Genomic DNA, 19,143 nt, shown 5'->3' on the forward strand with positions numbered 1-19,143 from the left:
ATGAGCAGGGGAGAGGCACAGAGAGGGGGAGACACAGAATCCGAAGTAGGCTCCAGGCTCCAGGCTCCGAGCTTTTAGCACAGAGCCCGATGCGGGGCTCGAACTCAAACCGTGAGATCATGACCTGAGCTGAAGTCGGACGCCCAACCGACTGAGCCACCCAGGCACCCCTGGATCCTCAAAAAATTAAAAATAGAACTAGCATATGATCTAGTAATCCCACTTCTGGGAATATATCCAAAGGAATATATGAAAACACTAACTCAAAGATATATGCACCCCTATGATCCCAGCAGAATTATTTACAATAGGCAAGACATGGAAACGACCTAAGTGTCCATCAATGGATGAATGAATAAAGATGGTGGGGTGGTGGTGGTGCTAATGTATGCATGCACACACAGTGAACATTATTCAGCCATTAAAAAAAAAAAAAAGGAAATCCTATCACATGCAACAACATGGATGGATCTTGAAGGTATTTTGCTAATTGAAATAGGTCATAGAAAAACAAACTATATGATCTTACTTATATGTGGAATGTTAAAAAGCAACCAACCAAAAAAACCCTACCAAAGTGATAGAAAAAGAGATCAGGTTTATAGGTTACTGGTGGAGGGGGAAGGGTAGAGTATAGGGAGGGGAATTAGAAGAAGCTCGTTCAAAAGGTACAAACTTACAGTTATTAGATAAATTAGGCACTAGGATGTACTACACAACCTGATGACTGCAGCTAACCCCGCCCTATGATAAGTTTTTAAGAGTGTTGTCTCTCATCACTTTGTTTTTTCTTTTTATTCTGTCCATATGAGATGATGAATGTTAACTAAACCTATTGTGGGGAGCATTTCACAATATATACAAATCAAACCATCATGCAGTACACCTTATAGAGTGATGCATATCAATTATTTCTCAATAAAACTGGAGAAAAATAGTCACTGATTTTAATGCTCTGGCAACTAGTACAATGTAGGTTTGAAGTATCCAATGTCAAGATAAAAACTAAATCACCAGCCCTAAAATTTCCTTCCCATAGGTTTTATGTAAAACACATGTTTCTCCCTACATTATTATAGACATATACAGATTTTCTGGTTAATGAACCACATTGCAGGGCAGGGAACAGGGTGTGTGTGTCTCTTATAGTCTTAGAAACAAAATGTGGAAACCCCAGGAGAGAATAGTTTGGTGCTCTCCATTTCTCACTCTGATGTTTCTTTCTCCATGGGCTAGTCTCTGCCTGCCAGTGTTTCAGCCAAACACAGCAACAGAGGCAGTGAGGCCAGATGTGGCAACCTGCCCAGTGCTCTGCATTCTGACAGAGGGGCTGCTGCCCATGAACAAGAGCATATCTGGTTCTCACCACCTTTGCTGTTCAGCTGTGAAGGATGCATGTGTGCTATGTGAGTGACGGAAGGACACAAGGCAAATATAGCACAGCAAGTTTTAGACTATCAGGTCCACTAATGTCTGAACACGTCTCTCTGCACAGAAAGTATATAACAAGACAACACTATGAAGAATACAGCTTTTCTCTGCAACACCATACTGCATAACCGCTCACTGGTGTATGATGTGCCAGGGTTTATATTTGGTCATTTTCCTGGGACTCAGTAAAGCCAACCTCTGTCCTTTGGTGAAACCTGTTCTTAATGAGGGATATACTGAACTTATCAGTGCTAAAAATTTCCACAAATGCCAGCTTATGATCGCTTCAGATATTCCAGTGATAGGCCCCCAAGTAAATGGAAAATTCCAATCTGAGCTGGCTCTAAGTATGCAACAGATACAGGCTCAGACATCATGACCACTAACGCAACCCTCCACACAGGAACAAAAGGAAAAAGCAAACTCCCTTTTACCAAGGGGATAATGTGGGATTTCCTAAGGTCAAATCCTCTTTGGATATATGAAATATTAAATGTGCAGATGTATAAAGACTAGATCTAATTACCGAAGTTTTGATTACTTGCTCTCCAGTATGGATTTAGGTGTTTGAAATTAGCTACTAACTGCTTTGCCAAAGTCAACCTGGATAGCAATAAGATGCCAGCATTGCCTGGCCCTGGGCAAATCTTCCTGTGTCACATGCTGAGGGAAATGAAACTGGAGCACAAGAAAAGAAGCAATGTTTCTTTTCTGTAACCAAATATGAAATAATGGAATAGCTACTCTTTCCCCTTACTGCCACTTTAAAGAGAGAAGGATGAAAATAGTAGACTGAAAGAATTAAAGAAAAATTATAAAGTTAAAAGCCAAAAGAAGATGGAAAGCATCAGCAGAAGAGAGGGTAAAGAATGTTAATAAATGAGCTTTAGCTTCAAAAATACAAAAAATTTCAAAAGACCCAAAGCATGGACTTGCTTTATTTTCATGCCTGGCACAAAACTAAATAAACTGAAAGTTGGGATCTGAATTCCAGACCCAGCTCTCCTGTGCCTTTCTTCAATTAAAAAATACTGGTTTCAGGGTGCCTGGGTGGCTCAGTTGGTTGGGCGGCTAACTTTGGCTCAGGTCATGATCTGACGGTCCGTGAGTCCATGGGTTTGAGCCCTGCATCGGGCTCTGTGCTGACAGCTGAGAGCCTGGAGCCTGCTTTGAGTCCTGTGTCTCCATCTCTCTCTGCACCTCCCCCACTCGCGCGCTCTCTCTCTCTCTCTCTCTCTCTCTCTCTCTCTCTCAAAAATAAACATTAAAAAACTAAAAAAATACTGTTTTCAGTTCTAAAATGACCCACTAAAAGCAAAATTCTAATAAACTTCGCTGCAAGCCTTGGTTACATGACTCGAAAAACTCCTATTAATCTAAAATGCTTCCAAAATAGTGCAGTTACTTAATGATCTAGATTTCTCAATGAAAGCTGCATTAGGTTTTGTGGACAAAAGTGTTTGATGATATTTCAACTTTTTTGGGACACTATTAAACTTGTCCCTTATTTCTGAACCAAAAGAAGTAATAACTTTAATTATGACACACCATATCCTGCATCCTCTTTAACGGCCGAATAAAAAGTGCGTGTTGATGGAACACCATGGCAACCAAGCCCTGTAATTCTATCTCCAGAGGTAACTGAAGGGCAGTCAGAGCCACGGGTATTTGAAGACTTCACAGACCTCGCTTTTAGCACCCTTTGCATAAGGGAGAACAAAGCAGCCACTATTCTTAGAAAAGTAAAAGCAATGATGACAATTAAGTCACCACATTAAGCATCCAAAGAAAATACTGACTCATATTCAATAAAACGCAAATTAATTAAAACATGCTTCAATCAATCATTATAGAATTTCAAATCTACTACTTAGAGGTTCATAAAAAGTAATAGCTAAAATATTTGTGTACATTGAGAAAATGCTATATGATTCTTTAAAAAATGTAATTTAAGGATCTAAAACATCTAATTGGCAAAAGGGAAGATAGAGATTTGCCATAATTTCCTATGTCACATGCTTAGAGTAACATTTAAGGAATTATCAAAATAGAGTAAAAGGCTTTCACCATGTATTTGATTAAAAAGTCAGGGAACTGGAAGTTTACTGTCCCACTCTTCCTGAAACCTGGGCCATGTGGACCTGCCCACTAGAGACAGACAGGGAAAACTGGCCTTCACCACATGGAAAATCAGGCAAGGTCATGTGCACACTCGCTGTTTCCTTTTTCACTTCAAAGAGAGTTTTCTAACATTTAAACTGATCAAAACTCAAAACATAAAAAGCTGGACAGAGGGAGAGGGAAGGAAAGAAGAAAGAAAGCTCTACGCAATCCGCACTTTCAGGAAGAATAAAGATACATTCTGGCAGCATGTGGAACATCTTTTAACAGTCCTGTAACTTCTGCTCTCATAGACCATGCTGTTCCAGAGAAAACACAATGTGAAAAGCGCTCTTTTGTCTTATTCTCCGTGAGTACTCCCATCTGTGAAGAGAAACTACATGCTCTGAGAATGACTCTTTGGCTGCCTGTGCACTTCCCCATCATGGCTGTCCAATCAAGCCATCAGAATAAAGATCAGGCTCAACATTATATTCTGCCCTGAAGGTTTCTGAAATCAAGATGCATTCTTTCTACTAAGAAGATCATACTTATCAAAATAGCCAGATAATTGCCACAAGATAATTATGATCTGTAATTATTATTGTTGGTGATTGTCAATGATGCATAGGAAAGAATACAGCTTGATTTTCAAAGCCTAACCCCGAAGAAGCATGACAATCAAAAACTTGTTTTGACTAGTTAAAATGAACCAATGTGACACAGAAGTCACAAAAGAAAAATCTCACAGAGGGAAAAATATATCCAATTGGCCTGACTCAGCTTTTCTCAAATATAAGTTACAAGTTCAAACTGTAGGAGGATCTTTCAAGAATCAAAAGGCTAGGCCAAAACTCATGGCTGAAGATAGGTTCTGGAAAGGAGTGGGACCCCTAGGCCATTCAAGTCTCTAAGGGAGAAGGATGAAGTCTGGACTCTGCTGTACCTTTAGGTACATGCGGCAGAATCTTGTGGAATCTCATTGAATGCCATCTTGATACTACATGACATACAGATGGACAACAGAGACTAGACAAAGGTCATATTTGCAGTGAATAATTAAAAGTACCCACCTCCAGTTCTATAGATTTCTGGTTCTTCAATTCCAAGGCAGCAGAGAGGCTCATACTCTATTTGAAAGCTCCCGTGCTACTTCAGCGCTAGGCCAATATGATTTGATGCATTTTGACTGTGACATGGATAAAGTCAATGTAGTAAGCTTTTAATACAGCAAAATATTTCAAACTAACTTTGGTAACATTTGATTAAATGTTTTACCTTAGGCCCTATAGAGACCCAATTTTGAAAATCTCAAATAAATGAAGATTCCCATTTCAAAAGATGAACTGTAGCCAACAGAAGAAATGTGTCTACATTACCATGAAAAAAAGTATTTTTCAGAAATGTGTATCTCACAAATACATTTTACAAAAATGAGATTTCAAAAATATCAGGAAAGATGCACTCGCTTTTTCTGCCTTATTTGTTAAAATCACTTCCTGTCCATTTCATCATCATCCCCATATTCTACCATACAGTGGCCTTGTTTATAATGCCTGAATGGATTAAGAAATCTTGAACCCACTGGCCTGAACCCAGTGGGAAGAAGACAGGATAAAGCTAGATGTGTCTAATACTTGCTTCTTTCCTCCCAAGACACCTTCAGCCCAAACTATTAAGATCTTTCAAATTCCTGCAATTACCTTCTAAGATCACTGAAGTAGGACAGCCTATAGTTCCATTTCATCCTGGAGCATAAAGACTACAGTGGGGTCTTTTATTTGTAAATAAATGGGGGTATATTCTGTAACAAAAAAATAAACCAAAGATTACATTTGAAGGCATAATTTTATTACATTCACTACTGGGAGAAAGGTAATCTCAATGTATGCATTCTTTCTCTACTTCGTTGAAATCTAAATAGTACACTGTTGTATGCAAAAGGTTGTTTCAGTAAAAGATATTTTTGGTACTTTAAAAGGCTGGTTTTGCTATTATTCTTGAAAAAACTAAGTCTCTTGCCTGACCTATTTTTCATGTCCTTTGTTAATTTGCTGAGCAAACCCTTTTCATCCACTTTATATATAAAGTATGTAAGTTAAATCTCAGTCATAGCTCCCTCTTTATCCTGTCAACATATCTTAAAGACAGATATGCATATCAGACTTGGGGTGCTGCTCTGCCTCACTGCTCACAGAAAGTAGGGGCAAATTAATCCAAAGTACAAAGTTGACTGTAAATGAAATGGAGTTTACTATATATAGCAAACTGTATACATTTACTGTGTATGTACACACACACATACACATATATATGTGTGTGTGTGTATGTGTATATATATATATATATATATATATCGGTAATTTATTTAACTTGATGCACATTACTATATTCTGTTAGTGTGCTATTAATATTCAAAACATTTACAAGTATCTCCTTTTAAGCTATTTGTAGCTTCCCTTAAAGACTAGGTTAGCAATATGGTAGCAACAGCATTTGATAGGATACAAATATTCCTGATGATAAATAATGACAAAAAAACTCATATTTCATATAATATTTTACTAAACAATTTCAAAGTACTCATCAGTATCTCACTTTCTATAACTGGATAAACACAATAATGAAACTGGAGGGCAACAAAATTCAAATGGATTGAACAAAAAGTGGATAGTCAGGAAAAGCAAATCTTAGTCTCAGGATTATTGACTTCTAAGAATCCCAAATTTACCCCTATTGGAAAATATGCCCTGTGCAATGTGAAAAATAAAAGTAATTTGTTTTAGAAAAGTTTCATATAAGATTTTAAAACAAGGCATAGTCTCAAGTGGTTAAAAAAAAATAAGAAATTTGTTAATAGCATTTAATATCTTCAAAATATGATTAATTAGCAAGCTAAAACATGTAAACTGTGTTTAGATTTGAATATGTGCTGTCAATCTGAAATCATGGGTTCCATTGTGTATCAGGAGACCAAACTGTTCTGCCTGAATAAAAGTGTGTGTGGTAACGCAACAGTGGCCCCCTCGCTGCTCCACCCTGCCTCCCCCACAAAAAAGGAAAGATTCTAAACACAGCATATTAACTTACAAAATGTTCCAATACAATGATTAGATGTATCATATGTAAGCCTTTTTTCCTTTAACTTATTCTCCAAATTTGGCCAAACTAAATATTTAATACATAAATCCTGCCCCATAGCAGTGATCCGCACAGGATTGTTTCTTGTAATCCCTTTGATATTCTCTTGCCTTATCATATCACTCAAAACAATGATGGTCTAGAAAGAGGTTCTGAATATCAACTCAAGGGTTAGAGTTTAAGTAAAAGCAGTTAGAGCAAAAGGAAACAGACACACACACCCTCAAATGCACTCAATCAGGGCAACTCTCCTGACAATGGCTGAACTTCATTCCAAACAGATTAATTTAATGATAGCTTTGCTATTAAAACAATTTTCAAGTAAAATGCTCAAGCATATTTCAATATAAGGAAAAAAGGATATTTCACTAAAAGGGAAAAAGCAGTTTAAAAGCAATTTAAAAATTTACTCCACAATGAAATGAACATGAACTCTGAAACAAAGACACAGAGAGAGTGTTGGCCTGTGGAGACAAAGGCCTGCCACGTGGCAGGGGGAGTGACTCAGCTCTGGGACAACCTAATGGCACTTTCCTTCCTCCCACACCTGTATCTGCTTGAGAACCACAAACTTGAGTCATGGCTTAAGAATATTTGATTTCAACAATAAACTTAAGGTAGTATTATTTTCACTTTTCCTCTGAAAGATTAGTTGAGAGAGAACACAAATGACTCACAGTAGAGATTTATGCTCTAGGTATGTATATGGCCATATATATTTGTTTAAAAAATTTTGATTATGACAAGCTTCAGGTAAAAATCATTTTCAAAGGTTCAATTTTTCATTTACATATAACCAATACATCCTATTTACACATGTATGACTCCATTTTTATTCAACTTCCTTCATATAAAGTGTATATTTTAACTGGTGTGTAACTGTTATATACTGTTTTTACAGAAACACTGAACATCCTCTTATTCACTAGCAGTTTTGATAATAGTTTTGTCTCCACATTGAGAAATGAATATAGTTAAAAGCTCAATGTATAACATAAAGATGAAAACCCAGTGTTAACATCCTGTCTAGGGCCACATCAGGTATTCAAGGAGTCAACTGCCCCAATTGCATATATTATAGTTGCAACAAAACACAAAGCAAATATGATTCTTAAGACCCTGAAAAAGAGATCTGACTTATGAGATATTAACCACTGCTTAATGGTATTGATGTTCATTCTAACCTGGGTTCATTTTTTTTTTTTTCCCAAAAGAACACTGATTTTTCTAGTAATATTTAACCTTAAAAAGGTATCTTAGGTCTTTAACCCTCAGAGAACTGGTGTATTTTGGTAGCTAATCAAAAAAATAATCAGGAACATGTATCTTTGCGCAGTCTCCAAAGGGTTAAAGTGCAGAAATTGTCTGTCACTTGTTATATAAGGCACCCTATTCCACTTTTTTCTTAAAAGAAACTTTTTCTTTGGTTTCCTGTAATTTTTCAGTGAGTCTATCCTTTGTTTCTTCCATTTTCTCTGTGAGAAGCTCCTTGGTCTCTTCCATCCTGTCCTGCAGATACTCCTTAACAGGAGGTGGTGTTGACATGTAGCCCCGACTACGCAAATACTTCACAGTAAAGGAGGTTCCTCCCAAAGTCACGGTATATCGGGCAGGTGTTGCGATCTGAGGAGAAAACACAGGCAGATCAACAGCCAATCATGATTATTGTCTTAAGCAAAAACAATTTGAAATTAAAATTCTTACTAATAGCCAAACAGCATAAATTACTTTATTGCTTGATCAGGCCAACATAGTTACAGCCCACATGGTTTACCCTCCTAACAAGGGATGCTTCTTCTGTAAATGCATTTCACAAATATCTGTCACTTAGGCACTGAACCAAAGATTACAGAATATTTTTTTTAATGTTTATTTTTTTAATTTTTGATAGAGTATGAGCAGGTAAGGGGCAGAGAGGGAGGGAAACACAGAATCTGAAGCAGGCTCCAGGCTCTGAGCTGTCAGCACAGAGCCTGACACAAGGCTCAAGCGAACGAACCACAAGACCATGACCTGAGTCAAAGTCAGACACTTAACCAACTGAGCCACCCAGGCGCCCCAAGGATTACAGAGTATTTACAATAGAAGCACTGGGGCCTATAACCATGTGCTAGTGAACATGGGGACATGCTCATTGGGATATGAGGAAGATGGCTCAGGATCACTACGAACAACAAACATGCAAATGCTTCTGTTCCTTAAAAACCCTGCCAATCTATAGACTGTGTATCTAGAACTAAACCAGAACCAAACTACTTCAAATGGGCGAGAGGCAAACATGAGCCAAATGTTTATTCTTTACTGAATTTAGTTTAGTTTCACTTCCAAATCCCTTTGACTTTTCCAGGCCTTATGCTACTTTCTCATTACAACCCACCCTGGGTCTGGAATCCCAACTGGGAACTTCCAGGAAGCCAAAAAAAGTAGTTGGTACATATGTTGCAGACACACACAGGTTTAACTCTGACCAGAGATTTAAGGACTAAAGCTAAAAAGCAGACAAACTGGTCAAAGAGCAACACAAAAGTGGAGAGAGTCTATATCACATTCTGAGGCTTCCGTGTCAAAATTCAGTACCAAAACTCTTTGAAGGAGCCACCTCTGTTCTCTACCTCCAACTTCCCTCTTCATTCTCTCTTGAACTTACTCTAACCGAGCGTTCACCCTCCACCTCTCATCATAGTCACTGTAGAGGCCTGTGAACCATTAGAGGCAATGGAGATAGCCCCCTGCCCCCATCTACTCCTTGGAGCATGCCCTCACCTGGCTGCCACGCCCTCACTTCCCTGGTTTCCTTCAGCTTCAGAGGCTGCCACTTTCCAGTCCTACCTGTCCATTCCTCCTCCCGTTGCCTACCTCTGAGCACTATGGGGCAGCATTCAGTCCCTGCACTCCTTTTCTCTGCCTCGCTCACTCCCTTGGCAGTCTTTTCCAGTTTCATGTCTGTAGTGCCATCTATACATTAATGATTCTTAGATTTCCAGACCGAGCCTTTTCCCTAAATTCCAGTATATACAACCTCCTACTCATTTCTGCCTGCACATCTAATAGGATCTCAAAATATCATTTATTCAAAACTGATCTCATGATGTTCAATGGTCCCACCCCAAACCTGCTCCTCTTAAAGCTGTCTGCATCTCAGGAAATGGCAACTCTATTCTTAAGTTGCTCAAGCCAAACATCTATAAGACAGTTTCGACTCCTTTCTCTTGCATAATTTACATTCAACCATTAAAAAATTCCATCAGCTCCACCTTCAAAACATATCTAGAATCCACCTACTACTTAGTGCCTCTCCTGCTACCACCTGGGTCCTAGCCTCTATCAGCTCTTACACACACCACTGCAATAAACCCTCCTTTGCTAGGTCTCTGGGCTTCTGCACTTGCCCTGCTATATATACAGACAATACAGCAGCCAAAATGATTTTGTTAAAACACAAGTCAGATGCTCAAAATTGCCCAGTGACTTTCCATCTCCTCTGAGTAAAAGCCAGAGTGGCCTGTAAGGCCTCTGTTGCCTCTCTACTGTTCACTCATCCCAGCCACACTGGCTTCCTCCCTGTTCCCTCAAATACGCAAGGTATCCTGCAGCCTCAGGACTTTGCACTTGGCTTTCTCCTCCTTGATTGCTCTTCTCCCATACAGCTGCCTGATTACTCCCTCACCTTCTGGCAACCATCCCTCTGAAAAAAAACAAAAACAAAACCAAAAACCAGAAACAAACCCCGAAAACAAACACATCCTCTCTTGCTGGTTTGTTCTCTCTTCTGAGCATTTACCATCATCTAAACACTGTGTGTGTGTGTGTGTGTGTGTGTGTGTGTGTGTGTGAACTTTACTTTCTTTGCTTAACTGCCTCCCACTATTAGAATGTAAGTTCCATGAAGGCATGTACTTTGTGCCATTTTATCGAATTAGTTATTCCCAGTACCTAGAATGGCACTTGGCACACAGTAGGGGCTCAACAAATTTTTGTCAATTCAAACAAAGGGGCATTTTCAGGACAGTGCTAGCGGGCTGACGAGTGTGTCACAGTCAGTACCAGAAGGTCACACACAGGTTGTTTTTCTCCTCTTTGCCACACCTCTTTTTGGGGCTTTGCTTTATTGAAGCAATAAATCTCAGTCTTTGTTACTCCACCTGAGAAACTGTGGGTTACAGAAAATACCCAGGAGAATCCCCTGCACATTTCCCACCTCAGAGGGACAGTGAGAGGGAAGAAACACTGCTGATACTAACCTAACTACACGTACAAGTTCATGTTTCAAATCCCAACCTACAAACATGTACTGAGCACTAATGTGCCGACAAAGCACAATACCAGGCATAGCGAAAACAAAGAGAAAGAAGAAATGACTCTGAATTCCCATTCTAGGCTCTTAAAATCAAATAGACAAACCAAACATTAAAAAAACAAAAACAAAAAAACCCTAACACTAGACCAGGATATGAACACACATAATATGGGAGCACAGGATAAGGAGCTATTATAATTAAGGAAATGATAATCATACCCATTATAACTAGAAACTTGATAATTTATGAATTTAATAAGTTTCAATGTTGAAAAACTCAGCAATTAAATGTTAAACCTCTGGTCAAAATTACAATAAAAAAGGAAATCTCCCAAGATTTCAGAGGATTTTAATGAAGATGACAGAACAAAACAATGATACTTATACTACTATAAAACCATAATTCTAAGCATTTTTATACAACAGAATTAAAGTAACATCTAGCTTCCAAATGTTTTCTACTTGTTTTCTTTCTTAGAATGAAGACATACAGAACTTAACTGTCAACTGAGAAAAATTAGATTAATATGGCTAATTTCCACAATTCACAATGAATCTCCTTTTCTAAAATAAAGACCAATAGATATAGAAACTCTGTTTATAAAGATGTCATTGTCTCAAATCCAGAGAACAGGTATTAAAAACTGTAAACTTCTAAAATTAAATATATGTAATGCTACTAAGTCTAAGGTTTATCCCATAAAACAATTTGAACTAAACTTTATTTTACTTATTAAGAAGAACTATTATAAACTGTAAAAATAAATGCTAAATATCACTAAAAGTCAGGTGGCATGTGGATCTCTGAATAAGGAAAATTAATATACTGTAAGTGGGAGAAATGTCAAAAAGATGACTTCTGGAAATTTGTTTCACATTTGTGTGATCACAACAGGTTAGGAATGATCTACCTATTTTCAAGGCACTTCTTCCTAAACCATCATTTTATTTATACTTAAAATTTTTATTTTTAATTAAAAAAAATTTTTTTTAATCTTTATTTATTTTTGAGAGAGACAGACAGCATGTGAGCAGGAGAAGAGCAGAGAGAGAGGTAGACACAGAATCGGAAGCAGGCTCCAGACTCTGAGCTGTCAGCACAGAGCCTGACGCAGGGCTTGAACTCGCGAACTGTGAGATCATGACCTGAGCCGGTCAGACACTCAACTGACTGAGCCACCCAGGCGCCCCATACTTAAAATTTTGAAACTTAAAAAACATTTTAAACTGTAGCCATTAGACATACATGAAATTTGGTATCTTAAGTTACAAAAGAACTAATATGGAGTTTTATGAGGAACTGAGCAGGTCATTGGTTAAGTGTGAAGAGCAACTGATTTACAACTGTACTTACCTTAAACAAGGCATATGCTGTTAGGGCATTTCCACTCTGGGAATTTTTCAGAATGTTTACTACACTGTCAGGTAACCCAATGAGTTCTAGAAAAGGAACGACATTCACTCCTCTAAGAAAGAAACAAAGTAATTTAGATATATGTACACACAAACTTAACGGGATAAATATTTTCAAAAAATTTTCTGAAAACACCAAAACCAAATTTTGTTTAAAAGTCACTTCTGCATTATCAAGCACTGTGATTTCACTCTATAAGAACATGTACAGAACATTGGTGTTGTACCGTATCTGTTTGCGGCTTCTGCTTTGCTTCTGCACATGGTCATCCCTAATTACCACATTAAAAAAAAATAGAAGGATCTAGCTGAGTTAAATTAATTGCTTTATGTGATCTAAAAGGAAATAAAGGACCAGAATTATTTACCTGGTCTTAGTTTCCTCAATCAAATACCACTTTCTCAGAAAGCTCCAATTCAAACTTCAAGACCTAAGCTTTTCACCTCTAAAATTTTATGTCAGGTTATACTATTATTGTAAAAGCAATACTACAGTATCACTTGTGTTATTATGCAAAGAAGAAATAATTCTATGGGTATTCTAAAAGGATGCCTCTATTCTATTAGCAGGCTTAAAAGGCAGGTGAAGAAGCAATTACCATAAATTGCAACACATTTTTGGAGGGAGGGACAGAAGGCAAAGTCTCTAATATGAACTGTTAAGCTCTAATTTATTTTTAGTTTCCCTGATTATCAACATTTCGCATACTGGTGTGTGCTCTTTCACACTCTTGCTCTATCACTGTGTGTTGTTTTACAGACATTGTGACCCTTGACTCCTAAATCAGAACAAGGTTCTTGTTCTGTGCTTTCCTACATGCACATAATTATCACATTCAGGAAATGTAACATATAACATGAGTATATAATGATACACAATATATTATTTAATATTAAAATTTCCTGAATTGTCCCAGCATATCCTTTAAATCACTATCTTGTCATTTCTCTCTGGTCTCCTTTTCTCTAGAAGTACTCCCCAGAACTTTTTGTTGAAGAGGGCAGGATAGTTTTTGACACTGAGATTTTTGAAGCATCCAGGCCTGTTGCATGGGAGAATATCCCTCAATTTGGATTTGTCTGACTTTTTCCTCTTGATCAGGTTCAGGTTAAACATTTTTCAACAGGAAAACTGCACAGTTAATTCTGTCTGTCTCAGTGCATCATAACAGAAGCCACATGATGTCACTTTGTCCCATCGCTGGTATTGTGACTCTTGGTTAAGGTAGGCTCCACAGTGTGTTCCACTGTATAGATGTTCTTTCTTTTTGTAATTAAGAAAGGGAATTGCCTAGATCCATTATTATCATGGATAGCTGTATCCTGTATAATATATAATAGCTAGCAAAATCCTAATTTATTCTTAATATTAAAAAAATAATTTGGGGGCACCTGGATGGCTCAGTCGGTTAAGTGTCCAACTTCAGCTCAGGTCATGATCTCATGGTTTGTGGGTTTGAGCCCCGCATCGGGCTCTGTGCTGACAGCTCAGAGGCTGGAGCCTGCTTTGGATTCTGTGTCTTCCTCTCTCTCTCTCTGCTCCTCCCCTGCTCGCATTCTGTCTCTCAAAAATGAATAAACGTTAAAACAAATTTTTTTTAAATAATAATAATTTGGGGCGTCTGGGTGGTTCAGTTGGTTAAGCATCCAACTTTGGCTCAGGTCATGATCTCGAAGTTCATGAGTTTGAGGCCCACATCAGGCTGTCTGCTGTCCACACAGAGCCCGCTTCAGATCTTCTGTCTCCCACTTTCTCTGCCCCTTTGTTTGCACTCTCTCTCAAAAATAAATATTTAAAAAGATTAATTAATTGGGGGAAAGTTGTTATCCCTCTATGACTTCACTATAATACTACAAAATCAGGGACTACTCTCAAGAACATATGGCTGACCATCAAGGAAAATTACCTATCATGTATAAGAGGAAAGCAGATAACTGAAGGAATCTTTAAAAAGTTTTATGAAGTCGACTCTAAGTCCAATCTGGTTTCTTCTTTCTCCACCATCAGTTCCTTTTCAAATCTCTTTCTTAGATAATGACAGAATCCCATTTAAAGCAAGACTTAGTACTACAAGGACTTAGCTATTCTGTGGATCGAATCAAGTCACAATGCACCAGAATATGCTAATTATATATTCTAGAACCAATACAATTATAAAATTATTTAATCATTTCCTAGCCCAGTATGTAAAATCTCCCTATTTAATAGCAACCATGAAGGGGGAAAAAAGACAAACATTTGGCCAAAAATCAGACAAAATTGAGTGATGGAAAAAAAAAACCTATCATAAAGATCAAACAATAATTACCTCAGACACCTTGCACAAGTATCTTTTATAAAATTAAGAAGTAAATACTTGGTTCTATTTAATTCTAAAATATTGATTTGATGGTTTCATTATTTTAAGAATAAAAATAACTCTTTCTTTGGAACTGCTGTATACGAAATACTAATGAGGGACTGATTTAAACAGTAATATCTACTTGTCACTTTTTACTTGGAAGTTTCCATGGTCTGACAGAAATCTGTGCTTCACAAACTGCCAGCTTTATGGATGTTTCAATTGATGAAGAAATACGCAAGAGCATAAACACATTCACAGTACAGATAAAATGCAGTAAAAATTAGGCAGGATTTTGCCTCAGAATGGATCTGTAACTTTAGAGACTTAAGGCCTAAAACACGAGGCATCTCACTATGATGCCCTATGGACAAAACCATCCTCACAAAGCTACATTTGATCAGAGAGCATTTCTGGTTGGAAGATGTAAGATCTCTGCAAGGTTTGCCAGATAGAACAGACAACAAAGCTTAAAGTAAAATCTATTAACATATACAATTTAGATCTCCCTGAAATAAAATGTTTCAGAAATCTAAGATCTTTATCACTGAGTTAACTAAATACAGAATGGCATTTCGTTCTCTGATGTCTAGAAAAGTGGTAATAATTCTAGTTGTCAGAGTGACTAAAACAAACACTGGTCAGTAACACAGTGTGATGTCAAATGCCCATCTTCCAAGTTACAAACTATTTTTTCCCTTTCTTTTACTAGTTAAGTAGGTAATAAGCAAGTAACAGAGAATTTGCCCAGCTACAACAACAAAAAAAATAAAGCCAATCTCTTGTCAGTTGAATTGAAAACCTATATTTAATACAATCAACTTCAATCTAGCAATAAAACCACATCGCAGTGAAAGATGCACTGCCATTAGAACATATTCTCAATCCTTATTTTGTAAGTATTACCTGTGATAAGATCGTTACTTAGAAGAAATCAACTTTCTGAAGGCATAGGATTTAATAAAAACATTAGGAACTGTTCTGGGAAGCAACACATCCTACAAAATTGAAATTAACTGTGTGATGGTAGAACAGAACTGGACCAGTGCAGTGGTGTTGGGTCTGGCAACCACAGTCCCATGCTGACAAAGAGCCAAAAGGCAAATTGTGATGGATAAAGGGACATGACTTTAAAGTGGATATTCTTACCACCACGTTTATATACAAACCATTCTGCAGAAAAAGAGGGAGAAGGATAATGCACACACAGGGAACAACAGAATGTTACCACAACCACCTGAGTGCCAGACAACATTGAAAAAGTCTTAAGCATAATTATTCATATCACTAGGTTACTTGGGGTCTGCTTTTTCATTTATAGAACTCTTTTACTTAAGAAGGTAAGGAAAAGTAAAAGGAACAAAAGTGCTCCTTTTAACAGTCCAAATGAGACCTCATATTCAATTAATTAAAAACATAAATTGCTCCCTCCAAGGCCACCTGGCCAAATGCTTATAAAGGGCAACCTAAGGTGGACAGAACTATCACTCATATCATTTTCCAGAGCACTGCATCAGGAAACCCTCAATGGTTCAAAAAAGAACATTTGATATGTACACATTAATTAAATACAGCTAAATCCTATAATAATTTTTATTCAAAATGGTACATGATTTAAACCAAGGGCAGTTTTGAAGACTTCCATAAATATTACACATGTTCATAAAAATGTCATTAATGAGAAAGCTAATTCCATTAAGTGTACATATAAGTATCTTCTATAAATGATAATACATGATAAAGAAGGATATAATTGAATATTAGGAAGATAATGGAGAGAAAGATGTAAAGAGAATCAGAACAGCATCAACTACACAAGGTAAAAAACCCTTTTAGAACTTTTGTAAAGAAACACCTCTAATCCTGTGTTTTCCAAAAGTAGTCATTATCTTTTAGTTTGTAAAAAATAACTTTGTCCCCAAAATGACATATTTTATTAATACCTTAATATCAAACCATTAAATAAAACCAAATATTGAATATCAGTGGACTTTTAGAAAGAATAAAATAATTCTAGAGCCATAGGAGATTTTACTAAAATGTCAAAGTAGTGTACAACATCGGGCCATTTCATTGCCCTCAGGATGGTGAGCTCCTTCAGCTCTTATAGCCCAGGCCACTACAAGAAAAGCCCACACAGTACGTTCAAAGAACAGGCACACACGCATCAAAACACTTTGGTTACTAGTGTTAAAAACAAACTGGAAATCATTGAGATCTGTTTCAATGTGTGCTCCTGCTCCTAAAACACTATAAATAACTTACCTTAAAAGAAAGGAAGAATATTTATATTTAACAAGAAAAGCACATTTAGAAATTTTGTGTTTTACAATACCTACAGGCTAGGCCCACCAAATTAACTATTTTTAAAAGTTTATTTTAGTGGTGGTAAGAACACCTAACACAAGATCTACACTCTTAGTTTTAAGTATACAACAAATTAACTTCTGATTAAAACAAAAGACCTTACCTTGACATTTATCAGATGTGGGTAACACTAAAACATAAGTCTGCAATTTGTTTATTTTTGTATCTGCAACAGGTATTAGCCAGGTTTTGGCAAAAATATCATATTAACTTCCCACCAAAATCATACATAAGGCAAAATAATAGGTAATTTTTTATATTCATGAAAACTTCAAGAAATACAGAAGTATAGAACTCATGGTGCTGCCAAATTTCTGAACTCTCTTCCATTGACAGATGAGCATAAGAGCACGGGCTCTGAAATAAGCCACCAAAATATTTTGGGAAAAGCTAAGTTATTTTGACTTACTATTGCTTAATTTCATTAATAAAATGGGAATAATTACACTACCTGCTTCATATAGTTATGAGAATTAAATGAGATGATACCGTTTAAAATGTTAGTATAATGCCTGTTATACACACAAAGCCAATTTAGCTAAGAAAATATCAAAAACAGCTATGACAAACAGTCATCAGTTAAAGACATTAAAGCATTAAAACTATTTAAGGCTTTCATTAGTACAATTAAGAAGATTAACATTCTGATAAAACAGGGAAAGGTGCTCAACCAAGCAAAAACTTACTTTATGGCTGCATAATAAAATGTTCCAAACCAAACACCAGAAGTTATTAGATGTACTGGAATCAAAACTTTTCCATATTGTCTAAATGTTTTCTTAAATCGCTGATAAAGACTAATAGATTTGTCTTGTAAAGGATCAGGCTCTTCCTTTCTTTCCGAAGGAGTTCCTGGGGATGTGGCATTGGATGATATAACCCTCTTGGATAAAATATCTTGCTCCCACTGTCTATGGTGAAGGACCCCCGGTTGGGGTGGATGAGCAGTAAATGGCTTCTTTTCCTTTGCAACACATTGGACAGCTGATAAGTGCAGCCATTGTTTTTGAGGGCCCTGTACCAAAACTACTCTGGATTCAGCTTTATACAAAAGTAATTGTCCCTTTATGTTTTGACAGTGTGGTTCCATGCATGTCCTATGTGCCAGTCGGAATATAGACCTTGATACATTCCATTGCATTTTGAAGAACGGTGATTAGTGGATTTCGGCTTCTACAGAGACCAGATAAAAAAAAAATTAGGACTATACAGATTTCCATTTTAAACTAATCCACTTAAAAACAAATTAACTATTAGGAAATAAAGGACAGACACTGCTACCAAATCCACAGAAATTAATGTTAAGGTATGTAGTTCTAACATATCACAATTTTAAAACATTACTAAAATACATCATTTAAATAGGATATAGTAAACTAGTCTAGCAGACATCACAGAGGATAATGTTTTGAGGTTATCTTATTGTTACAAAAGGGATGTTTGTAGGACTTCTGTTTTTCTACAAAGAAGCTGTGTAGTATAATGGAAAAATCATAAGATCTAGAAACAAAAATCTGGGCCCTCATGTTGTGGGGACATAATTCTATACAATCGCCTTTGACATTTTAAGTCTAAATTCACTAGTAAAATGAGGATTACTTCACAGGGTTGTTATAGAAATTACATGAAATTTCTGATGTAAAACTGCTTTTGTAAGTGAACAAGCATCATGTAAGTTATTACAACTGTTAAGGTCTGATAAATAGTTGATACAAGTACCATTTATTCTATAATCCCTTTGGACTAAATTCATTGCTTTCGCCGGTGAGGAGATAGTTTCCAGATATCTAAAACTTTTTGTCAGAAAGACAGTATAATGTAATTTTAGAAGAATATAGACTTTGGAATATGATAGACACAACTGAGTTAACAGTGTTATTATTTTGAGCAAATTACTTAGCTTCTCTAGACATAGGTTCTCCCACTGGTTAAACAGAATTACAATATGCATTACTATATAGCAAATTAGTTCCCTTCCCTTAATATCAGGGAGTGTCACCTGACCACTAATCTCCACCCTGACCCCACACCAGCAATCTTACTACTTCTACT

The 19,143-nt window shown here is 36.8% G+C and overlaps 1 protein-coding gene across 3 annotated transcripts in view; it reads right to left on the minus strand.

The window, feature by feature from the left end:
• Positions 1–6,078: 6,078 nt before the first annotated feature.
• Positions 6,079–19,143, minus strand: part of FAM210A (family with sequence similarity 210 member A) — a 29,167-nt gene continuing 16,102 nt past the window's right edge. For all 3 annotated transcript variants that reach the window (XM_049620509.1, XM_049620507.1, XM_049620508.1), the window contains exons 2-4: positions 17,778–18,264; positions 12,324–12,435; positions 6,079–8,295 (exon numbers count right to left, since the gene is read on the minus strand). In XM_049620509.1, coding sequence (XP_049476466.1) covers positions 8,062–8,295; positions 12,324–12,435; positions 17,778–18,232 — 801 coding nt within the window. In that variant the 5' untranslated portion in view covers positions 18,233–18,264 and the 3' untranslated portion in view covers positions 6,079–8,061. The remainder of the gene's footprint in view (positions 8,296–12,323; positions 12,436–17,777; positions 18,265–19,143) is intronic.

Source organism: Panthera uncia (assembly GCF_023721935.1).
Source record: "Panthera uncia isolate 11264 chromosome D3 unlocalized genomic scaffold, Puncia_PCG_1.0 HiC_scaffold_8, whole genome shotgun sequence".
Classification (NCBI taxonomy): Eukaryota; Metazoa; Chordata; class Mammalia; order Carnivora; family Felidae; genus Panthera; species Panthera uncia.